Genomic DNA, 12,066 nt, shown 5'->3' on the forward strand with positions numbered 1-12,066 from the left:
TGCGCGGTTCAATCTAATTGCTGCTCTCAAATGTTATTTTACTCCAATGGCAGCATTAGGAAAAGGGCAAATTATAAACATATGACCTCAATTTACCTCTGCAATGGAAGTGTGTGTAACGGCAGCTCGCACAACAACACGCTGGAAATCAGCCCCGTCCTTTCAGCGGACGTAAATATTTAGTTTAGTCGCGGCAGTATTTGAAGAGCGAGTTGATTTTGGCGGCAGTGTACTGCAAACAGCTGGGTGTGAGGTGACCTCTGGAGATCACATTTGCTGTGGAAACATTTGTGTTTTGCTAAATCCATCTGTGATCCTTTTTATTTGGTCATTTTTTTTACATACAGTCAAGTTTTTAATTGATTTACAATTTGTTACATCTGCTGGCATCATGAAGGGACTTATTTGTATGTAAGCAAAGGTCAAAGATCCTCACACCCATACTGTTCTCTCCTATGTATATTAAACAGAGAAAGGGAAACCCCAAAAAGCATAAGCATCTTTTAGATGGTTCAACATGTAAGTCCTTGTTCCAGGATAATTAGGCTGATGAAAATCTCGTGATATGATTGAAATCCTACAATTTGCAGGTTTCTCACCCTGCACGTGCAGTGAGATGCCCTCAGATGTTTCCCTCTCCTTCACATCACCACGTTTAAAGTCCCCGTTTCCCCCGATTCTCCAAACGAGCCGAGACAAACGGCGGTGCCCTTCAGACCTTCCTCAGAGAGGGGGGACTGCCTGTCTTGTCTGTATTCAGCAGACAGCGGTGAAGCCCTGTAACGTAGCCTCGGGGGCTGCGCCACTGACAGACCGCAGAAAGACTAACACTGGAGCTCTGCACTCTCACATCCGCACACTCCCGCTGAACAAAGAGGGAAACCTGGTCAGAGGTTTCACATGTCTTTATCAAACAAGGATATCTCATTTCAATAAAACCTCTGCCAAAGATATTATTATCTCAGAGTAAAGTACTCTCAACCACCATACTTCAGTGGCATTCATTCTAGCTTATAAGGTTGTTTTTGTGTCCGGATCATACATATTATGGCTTCAACATCAGGAGGTCAGTGTTTGAAGGACTTGTGACTAACATCCTCTTGTTATCAAGTGCTCCCAAGTGACATCCAGTTGTTTATTCTGTGCATCTTGAGTGTGTGAACAGTCCCTGTGTGTGTCACTGCTCCGCCACCCCACCAGGCCTCCTGGGTCCTGACAGGTCCCGTCTGTCCCGCTGTCGCGTCACTCACTCAGGATCAATGTTCGGCTGTCGCTCTGGGCTCACAGCGCGGCACCGCCCCTCCGACAATTCAAAGGACATGAAAAGCTGGGTGTTTTGATCCTCTGTTTACAAATCCTCACACAACATGATATATATCCTCTCCCCCCCACTCTCTCTCCCTCTGTCTGGATGTGGAAATCCGACAGGGATGCAAGCCAATTAGCGGCGTCCGTTCCGCTCTCGTCCTATCGCGGCGCAGCAGGATGCGCCGGGTTGAAAGGTAGTCAGTGGTGGGCTGTGCTCGACAGAAGCAAAGCCTGATTTCTGATGGATTACTGCTGTCATTTTTGCAACACTCAGTCCCTCTCCTTGAGCTCCTTTTTCTCTTTTAGGCTGCGTCCCAATTCTTTTACTAACCATGTTTGTTGGAAAACATCAAGGAAAGACTTAAGAAATGACTTTATTTATAGCACATATAAAAGTGTAGGGACACACCCAGTACTGTACAGATTGTCTGTCCAAAACACAATCACATCTACTAAGAAGGATGTTTTCAATTTATCCATCGCTGACATTTGCAGCGGCCGAATGGATTGTTGCTTTAAATGACGCTTCGGTTAAGGATGCAAGCAATGAAGCACCTTTTCTTATATCTAGATAACTCAAACATCTTTTATCATGGCCCCAGTTATTATTATTGGTTTCCATCTTATAGTTCCTTTCTTTCCAACATCAACGGTGCCAGTTTTCCTTTTGCATGTGGTTTCCTGTGCGCCAGAGGAAAACATCAACGTGGTAACTGGTGTCTTCTGGTGGTCTTAAGCACCTGCATACATTTAAATGCATAGGAAGAGCAAGCAAAGGAAAGGAAAAGAAAGGAAGGATAGGTGTAGACAACTATTTGAACGCTCCCTGGTTGTCAAAAGTGTTTTGGCATCCCAAAATCCCTGACATGTTTGTGTGGGTGTGTCAGCGGTGACTCTAAGCCGCGATGGGGGTGAACTGGAGGAGCATTACCTAATCCTGGCTATGGCTAATGCACTGCAGGTAGATTTCTTTGATCCAGCATCTCATCTGGCATTTAAGGGCTGTTAGCTTCAAGAGAGTGTTTATTAATGCTAGTATTCTCTTTAGTAAAATATGCATAAGGCTATACATTTTGCACACAGGACAAACCTTCCTCCTGTGGATAAGCATTATGGCTCGCTTTCACTTCATCTCTATTCATCTCTTTATCTTTACCATGAATAATATATGCTCGACCACAAATCACTTCCTTTGCATCACTTGACACGTATGGAGCGCGCCGACGAGGCCTGCTAATCACAGCCGACTTGAATACATGTTTCCATGGGAGGGACGGTAAAGCCTGGCAGATTGTGGTCGTGTTACATGTGTGTGTTTGCCAGAGGTTAGAATGATGGAATGGAGACAGCAATCATGCAAATCCCACGGAGGGTTAATGTATCTTATCGTCTGCAATTAGATGTTCTTTGTGTTTTCTCAGTTTGATTCGAGGCAGTGCTTTATGGCTCTAAAGCTTTTTATTACAATCTTTTATGTAAGTAAAACCCTGAAAAGTGACCATTAAAGCATGTAAACATGTCCCAGTAGACGCACAACATACAAATATGAACCTGAAAGTGAACATAATACGGCCCCTTTAACACTAAGCAATGAATCGGCCTTCACACAGGGGATGTAGTCTTAAAAATGACAGCTATTTCTTAAATTCTTCATAATTCACAGTCTTGCACAATTTGCTCCCTGCTGCTCCAAATATACAAATATAAGAAGCTGCCAAGTCTTTTTTTCCAGTCTTCGAAAATGAGCTTTCTCGTAGCAGTCTCCCTACCGTCTATCGAGGCATAATTCTAATTTACAACTTCGCCATGGAGGCAAACAGACACGGCCGCTATCACCTACGGCAGCCGCCGGAAAAACAAATTAACTTCCCGCCTCTCCCGTTTCCACCCTCCATCCGGCGCGATGGGCAGCATTCCTGAAATGATGTGCGGGTTTATTGGTGTTGATGTGAGGCTGTCAGTCAAATATCAGAGGGACGGGGAATTGACAGTGGAGATGATGAGGAAATCCTCATGCATATATATCAGCTGATAAAGGGGCAGTGACAACAGGCCTCTCCGCCCTCCTTCCCTTTCACTTCCCCTTGAAATCCCGTCTCTACTCCCACTTCTACACCTTCTTCTCCCACACCGTTTGTCTCCGAGCGCTCGTCTTATTTACAGCGAGGGGGAGTGCCGGCTCACTCCTCTGCAGTTTGACCGTGACGTTGCTCCAGCGAAGCAGTGGAAGAATTAATTACTTTATTCATAGGCTTCAAACGGCTTGTTTACCTCCTTCATCCAGAGTTTCCCGGGGAAGTTTTTGGAAGTCTGTACTGTATAATTACACTGTCTCTTGTCTAACTTCCTTAGTCAGCCACATCTTCTATTATACATCAGCTTAATGGCCGATAGCGTCTCTGTTCTGCAAGAGATAATCACTCACTAATGTCCTCTTGCCATTTTTCAAGCTGCAGAGATCTCATTCAATATGTTTTATTCCTACCGGTAACGTCTGTGACTCATCCGACTGAGGAACATGATACGCACATTTGTACAGTGAATTATTACCCCCATACGGTAATTATCAAATGAGACGGCGAAGCTGAGACTTCCATTTGTGTTGATCAGTTTCACGATCCATCAATTCCTATCGAGTTATGACATTTGGAGCGACCCCGAGGGAGGGTGGCTTTGAAGAGCAGACGCATCCGTATCGGCCAGACGGCTCAGCGGCATTTCGCCCCCGCCGACTTGCCCATCGCTCAGCCGCCAATTAAAGGTATTCACGTGGCCACAGGAAATAACCAATTTGCATTCACATCAGGGCGCCAGGAAGCGATTACACCTCAAAATGTCCCTTACAGTCATCTTCATGCCACGAGTGATGGATGGACTTCCTCCGTCACTTAATGTCTAATGACACACACATGCAGGACATCTGACGCCCGTACACACAGGGAGCCTGACCTCCGCCTCCCAGACGGAGAAGGTTAAGTGTTTCTTGTCCGACGATGTGCGGAGGGCCGCGGGAGCCCAGAGTGCAACCTTTCCCTCTCCTGCCAATGGCTGTCATCTGGAGCCACGCTGACCTAGCCTTTTCCCCAAGCCCCCAGCCAGGAGAACGCCATGAATCTTGCTTTTTTTGTCTTGACTTAAAATGTATTAACATGAAGCACCAGATGGGTGGAGGAGTCACTGTAGTCACCACCCAGTCACTGGTGTGTTTTTTCACTGTATAAACACAGAGCTGACGACGGCAGGGTGTGAGAATGAAGCCCAGTGCACTCGTTAAATATTAAAAGGCTTCCCTGACAGAAGTGAGGAGGGAAGAGGAAAGACGAGACAAATTGCCGATGGCGACGGATCTCTTTGTGGAAAAATGACACAAATCAGAATGCAAACAATTAAAGGAGAGACAATATTTCACCAGGCGGCAGAAACTCACGCAAAACCTCCTCATTGGCTCGTTTTCACCCATATTTCTTTACTTTCTCTCTTTTTCATTCCAGTTTTTTTCCCTTTGTCTCCATTCCTTGATCTCAATCTTTATCTTTCCTTTCCCCCCCCTCCCTTTTTCCCTCTTTGTCTGACAGTATCAGTACTCGAGGGACTGTCCAGGCGTTGATTAAGACGATTACGCTCCATATCGGCTTCTTTCTCTTCCCCTGAGAACAATCTGCTGTGTGTTCATACCTGTCTGTCTGCCTCCATGTTGCCCTCCTGCACGTCTTACATTACAGTCATTTTAAAAAAAAAAAAGGAAATTCCACTGATTTCTCCCATTTTGACCTTTCATTATTTCCAGGAATGTTCTCATGCATTGCTCCGTGCGTTTGAGTGAACCCACGTTCAAGTATAAGAGATCAAAATAAGGATGAAACCTCGACACACACATCTTCCCCCCTGCATAATTCATACGCTCTAAGTGAAGCTGTTTTAACTGCGATTAGCATCGGGTGGATGGTGCAGTTTTATCTCTCACACTCTCCTTTTTTATAAAGTGCTATCGCTGCTAATATCAGCCATTAATGGAAGCTGATTTGGGCCAAATTGCTGGTATGCGGCGCAGGGCATATGGAGAGGAAGTCTGATAAATAGATTTAATTATACCCAGTGGGGAAAACTCAAGACCTGCTGGCAGATTTTTCTTTTTTTTATATCGATCAAAGATGGGGCTTTCTGCAGAGGATTGGCTGATGGTGCTGTCAATCAAAGCGAGTGGCCTGGCTTGACCTTGTTTTTGGCTGGCGGTCTGCTTGTAGTCTGATCCCCAGTTCCACCAGGAAACCAGTAGAAATGTAAAGAGCGCTTGTTGTCTATTCTTTGCCCGTGAATGTCATTCTGTCTATTTCCATCCGGGACATACTTTCCGACTCGTCTCACCGTAGCCAGAACAGGAGAAGGAGGCTGCGTGTTACATCACAACCCTCTATATAGTGTTAATCTCTCTGTGTGTGTCTCCCGTTTCTCTCTCCGTCTGCTCCTCCGTTTGTTCCTCTCCCACCCTCCCTCCCCCCTCTTTACTGCAAACTCCACAGAGATATGTGCGCTCCTCTCCAAATACATACAGAGCAATCTAATTACTGCGATAACATTTCTGCTTGGCTGATTAACTGTTCTCCCCGCGCCTCTGAAGGCAGCTGCATTGCTTCTATATATTCCTAAGCTCCTTATTCCTCCCCAGCTGCACTTTCACGGGAGCTTTGGCTCACACACCCCTCTCTTTTCTCTCACTTTCTTTCCTCTCTGCCTCTCTGCTTATTCTCAGTGTCTCGTCTATTCTATTCTTCTATTTCCTTTTTTTCTTACTAACTTGTTCTTTTTCTCTTTTAACCGCTCTATCTAACTTTCATTCATACTCCAAGACAAATAGGATATTTAGCCTGTTGTCTCATTTGCTTTAAACTCAGTGTTCTGATTATAGTGATTTAAGTTTCGAGCATCAAACCATGATGTCCAATCGTCTTTATGAGAATTTAAAAGACATGCATACCCAAGAATATCTTGCATGCTTTAATCTCCTCTGGGATGTTGCTACAGAGTAAAGAACACTGCAGAAAAAGTTACAGCAGTTTCAAAACTTCTTGCCTTCTTGTTGTCGTCTGACTTAATTCTACTTTCTGGTACTTGTGAACAGGTAGCATTCATTTGTGAGGCTTAAACACAGCCACTGCTTATGTGGAGATTACCTAGGGCTGTGCAATTAATCGTATTTTAATCACAATTACGATTTTGGCCTGCCACAATTACGAAAACACCATAATCGAAAAAAACGATTATTTTGCTTTGCTAGGTTGTGCAACATATTTGATCAAATGTATTTGTATTTATCATATTTATATATGTTTAGTAGCTTGTTTAAGTGCGCTCCAAAATATTTGTTGATCTTGTTTATTAGTATATATTATTTTGATATTATTTATTTAAATGTATCATTTATTTTTTTATTAGTTTTTCAGTTTTTCAGTTTATACTGTTCATGCTCACTGCTTGTAGCACTTCGGGATTTGAAATCAAATATGAAGTGCTTTATAAATGGAACCCATTATTATTATTATTATTATTATTATTATTATTATCAGTTGAATTATACGTTCAGGGAAATCAACAGTTAAAAAGATACTGTTCAAATTATTATTTGTATTTAAAAGTTCAATAAATGGATGTTTTCAAAGTCATGAATAATCGTATTTAATAATCGTGATATCAATTATTGACCAAAATAATCGTGATTATGATTTTTGCCATAATCGCACAGCCCTAAGATTACCCATCCTTCACAGAGGTTACAACCAAGAAAAGTCAATTTAATGAAACTTCAAACAGCCATCCTTAACCTTACGTAATACACACGTAAACACACGTCAATCAGGTCCTCCTCCTCCTCGTCCTGATGTGACTTCCTCAACACACACACTCTTGTTCCTGGTTATAACCACCGACTCCCTGCTGAAAAAGCTTATTAAGATTGCAGATGCTGCACAGAGTTGTTGTCACAATTGCAGAAAACAAAGCGCCCTTATTTCTGAAAGCGGAAGCGAAGAAATTACTTCTTGAAAGATTCATGGAGGAAAAGGGCTGCCGTCACGCTGCTAGTCTGCAGAGATGAGATGTTTAGTTGGTGGCTGCAGGAGTCTAATGCACTTTGTTAAGAGAGAGTTCAGTAATTGTTACGTTTTTCGAATAGACCTCCCTCTCCCTCGCTCTAATTGCACAGGTCAGGTCGGTGACATCAGCCCACTGGCTAGCTGTGATCTCCCTGTTACATATAGAGCCTCATTAGAGCACGGCTAACTGAGCCCCCCCCCCCCCCCCCCCCCCCCCCCCCCCTTTCCTCCACCTCCCCCTCCCCTACAGTAATGAGAATGACAGTAGCTGTAGTAATTACAGTCAGTCCAGTTTCTCAGCAGCTTGCGTTGCAGCCCTGCGACTGGCTGGCCGTCCAAATCACGCTGTTGATTCTGTAAAGTGCCGTCGTCATCGTCAATGATTGCAGACGTCGTTTTTTCCACATAGGATTCAGGACAATTGAAAGAGGGAAAAGAAGAATAGTCGTTCAAGAAATATATATTCGAATGAGTCCCGAAACGGCTTCCTTAGGAAATAGATGACAATAAAACTGTAAAAATATAATGTGGATGTATTTGGGGGTAAATCTTTTTCAGTTTTTTAGCATTTCCTTGTGCATCTCCTTTAAAAATTGGCTTTAAATACCATATACCTTATATATTTGTAGTGCAGTGCAGTGTACCATAGTGACATGAAGAGCTGCAACAATGTCGTTTGATCGACAGAAAAATAATGTCCAACTATACGATGTTGTCAGATATACCAGCCATGTTTCCATGTAAAAAACATTAAACTACACTCCAGATATTCCTTTATTAAAGTGACAGTCCTTTACCTAGTGATGTTACATTGCCCATAATGAGAGGGGGAGACACAGCATATATCTGCTTTTCTCTATATCATATAAGGGTGAATAGTGTTTGGATTTTGGTCTAACAAAACGTGACATGTAAAGACATCTCCTTGGTCGATTATAGTTTGCCTCAGCCCTCGTGTCAAATATACTCGCAGGAACTCTCTTTCCCAGAGTTCAATGCAAACAGATCAGTCCAGAGTCGTCTACTTTGAAGCTGCCTGGCTAACGGAGGTGATGCCAGTGTGAAGGCGTGAGTCGGCGGGCTAATGATGACAGCGACGCACTAATAATGGTTCCCAGTAGCTCCTGTGACAGTGGGGAGTGTATTAAATGGAACACCAGCGCAGACTGACTCACTCGGACCCCCTACCTCCCCCTAATGAGAGTTTGATGGAGTGGTTGTGTAGGTAGATAATGCTAAGTTAATGAGATGTCCTATTCCCTGAGACTGTTTGCAGTTCCCTACAGAGTATGTGTGTGTGTGTTGTATTGATGTATATTGCTGTCTGAGTGTGTGTGGCTGCCGACCTGCGTTACTGAGCAATATACAGATTTATAGTGTGTGAGTAACGTCGGTTTATAGAGCTGCTTTTGTAGATGTTTGTGCATTAGCTTTATAGTTCTGCCATTTATTTTTTTCAAGCTGCCACAGTGCACCCAACAGGAAATTAGCTGTCACATTTCTGAAAGAGTGACGGAGCAGAAACTGTCCGAAGAATTCATAAACGAAACAAAGGATAGAGAAAGTAATGAAACAAAAAATAGTCAGAGAGAGAGAAAAGGAAACGGATCAGCTCAGCGCAGTGGGAGAAGATTTGGCGATGAAGAAGGGGTGAGATAATGGGAGAGAGGGGGATAACCACCTCCCCCATGGCAGGTACATGTCTCTAATTGGGAGTCCCACACCCATCCTGCACCCCCCCCCCCCCTTACTTCCTTCCATCTTCTTCCCAGACAATGCGGTGAGAAAAAGTGGCTTTCCTAATTAATGCAGATATAATGATGGGTCCAACTGTGGACCTCTGCCCCCTTTGTGTGTGTGTGTGTGTGTGTGTGTGTGTGTGTGTGTGTGTGTGTGTGTGTGTGTGTGTGTGTGTGTGTGTGTGTGTGTGTGTGTGTGTGTGTGTGTGTGTGTGTGTGTGTGTGTGTGTGTGTGTGTGTGTGTGTGTGTGTGTGTGTGTGTGTGTGTGTGTGTGTGTGTGTGTGTGTGTGTGTGTGTGTGTGTGTGTGTGTGTGTGTGTGTGTGTGTGTGTGTGTGTGTGTGTGTGTGTCAGCTTAGCAAGATAAACCTGGGATTTTGGATAATCATATATTTACGTGTAATATAATTACGTGTCTATTGATGCAGACTGAGATGAATAAAGCTGATACTGCTTTCACTCAGCGTTGAATGCTATATGCTTATAAGTGAGGTAATTGGCAGGCTGCTTTTGGCTCCTGCATAATGTGGGTAGTGCTTAGAAAATCTAAATAGTCCCGAGAAGAAGAAAAAAGATGCTGCGGCAGCGCCCACACTGCTTCTGCGGCAAGTCATCTCTAGGAAGTGAGGTGGGGAAAAATAAAGCAACAAGGGCTCAGCAGGAGTCACCTGAATACAAAATAGAGATAAAACAAATGCTGCATATTTAAACTTGCTAAAATGAAGTGCAGTACACTTTAGGATCAGTTTACAAGTAATTGGTTTCCTACTCATTACTTAAAGGCCATGCACACCCATACAGGTGTATTCAATTGAAACAAAGCATATTCTCACTAGACTTGACTGAATCCACATTTAGATAAAAGCAGTGTCCCTTTAAACGCTTGAGGTGAATCCTGTCTGCCAGACTCTTAAACATAGGACATACAAACTTAGTGAAATAAAATAAGATAATTTAGTGTGCCAACTCTCTGTGCCTTCTTCACAGCGAATCACAAGCCATGTGAGTGTTGGCTTTGCTGCTGGCAACGCTGAAACACAGAGGTATAAGTGGAGAGGAGATAAAAACCGTCACTAATTGGTTTGCAGGACGGTGCCAGGTCAATGTGGCTTCACTGCGGCTCTGATGCTGGCCAGGGCCAACAGGTTAGGATTCAGGCCACGTTCCCGCCTGTAGCAGTGAGGAGAAGTGCCTCGCTGTTAATGAGATAAACACAGACATTAGAGCGGCTCAGCGGGAGCTCGGAGAGGGCGAGAGGAGGAAGAGAAAGAAGTAGGTTGGTGGGTGAGACGGAGGAGGTGAAATAGCGACGGAGAGATATGAAATATTTAGAGGGAAAAGCCTTGGTTAATTTCTTCCAAGTGTGAGCTTCATTAAAACGAGAACAGAGGTGACGAGTATATTTTGTAAAATGAGACTTCCAGAATGATAATGATGATGATGGTGGTCGTTATGGCAGAGTTGATAAGAAAAACAGAGCCCACTGTGGCGTAACTGCTTTTTTATTGGACAAAATGTTCAAATATTCATGCTCCATATGCTGCGTGACAGCTATAGCTCTTTTTCATGTGCCCACACACACACAGAGACAGACACACACACACACACACACACACTAGTGGATTGTCAGAGCCTGCTGCGACATTATACCCATAACTATCATTAAGCAGTCTTTTTCCAGGCAAAGCCACTAATGAATGTACAGGAGTAAGAGTGTGTGTGTGTGTGTGTGTGTGTGTGTGTGTGTGTGTGTGTGTGTGTGTGTGTGTGTGTGTGTGTGTGTGTGTGTGTGTGTGTGTGTGTGTGTGTGTGTGTGTGTGTGTGTGTGTGTGTGGTGTGTGTGTGTGTGTGTGTGTGTGTGTGTGTGTGTGTGTGTGTGTGTGTGTGTGTGTGTGTGGTGTGTGTGTGTGTGTGTGTGTGTGTGTGTGTGTGTGTGTGTGTGTGTGTGTGTGTGTGTGTGTGTGTGTGTGTGTGTGTGTGTGTGTGTGTGTGTGTGTGTGTGTGTGTGTGTGTGTGTGTGTGTGTGTGTGTGTGTAAACTCACCTTTTTGCATTTGTGTCTCTTTTGGTGTTGTCCAGGTTTGGTAAGAAGAAGGAGGACAAGGGCAAAGATGCTGGCAAATCCTCCAAAAACAAACTGGAGGCCCTGAGTGAAGAGGAGCTGGACAGGATCCCGGACCAAAGAGACGGGTATGACTGGCTGGAAATATGTCTCTGTGTCTTTTTATAGTTTAAAGTTTCATAAGATCGATTTCCTTACATAGTAAAGTGCCAGAAATGTCCCTCTAAACCGCCGTCTTTCACTAAATGTCCGACAGCTATGAGCCGCGTTACGCCACTATCGAGTCTGGCCACGCCACCCCCGACTCGGCCTCCTTCCCCGACGTGGAAGACGACGACAGCGACCCAAACTACGCCCGCATCAGCAACTTCCGCCCGTCGCCATCGCCCCAGGCGTTTGTGAGTCGCACGCCCTCCCCCGCCCCGCCCACCGGGGGGTCCAACCCGCTGAGGGCCTCGGAGGAGGAGCTGGACGGCCTCTACGCCAAGGTCAACAAGTCAAGACCCCCGCCCACACAGGCAGACAGGTGATCACTCTTTATACTTTCAAGGACCAAACTTCTGCTGGTACCCTCTTGATTTGACCCCACATGCATTGTAATACATATAAGTGTTTTTAAATGTGTGTGTAGCAAGTTGTGTAGGTACACCCAAGGTCACACACCATGGCTTGACCGGCATGACTGAGGGAGTATTTGCACATATCTAAATTCATGCGCTGCCAGAAAATGCATAAAACATGAATGCATGCTTACACTGTAGCAACACCCTTATTTATGCACACACCCACACACTCTTACATACTAATGCCATGCTAGATTTATGTAACTCCTCTGTTGTTTTTATCAACTCAATAAAATATTCGAGGTAA

The 12,066-nt window shown here is 44.3% G+C and overlaps 1 protein-coding gene across 4 annotated transcripts in view; it reads left to right on the forward strand.

Annotated features, from left to right (window-relative positions):
- Positions 1–12,066, forward strand: part of pard3ba (par-3 family cell polarity regulator beta a) — a 116,128-nt gene that overhangs the window by 73,504 nt on the left and 30,558 nt on the right. For all 4 annotated transcript variants that reach the window (XM_034151302.1, XM_034151303.1, XM_034151304.1 and 1 more), the window contains 2 exons: positions 11,214–11,324; positions 11,453–11,722. In XM_034151302.1, the coding sequence (XP_034007193.1) occupies positions 11,214–11,324; positions 11,453–11,722 (381 nt within the window). The remainder of the gene's footprint in view (positions 1–11,213; positions 11,325–11,452; positions 11,723–12,066) is intronic.

Source organism: Trematomus bernacchii, unplaced genomic scaffold (genome assembly GCF_902827165.1).
Source record: "Trematomus bernacchii unplaced genomic scaffold, fTreBer1.1, whole genome shotgun sequence".
NCBI classification, from domain to species: Eukaryota; Metazoa; Chordata; class Actinopteri; order Perciformes; family Nototheniidae; genus Trematomus; species Trematomus bernacchii.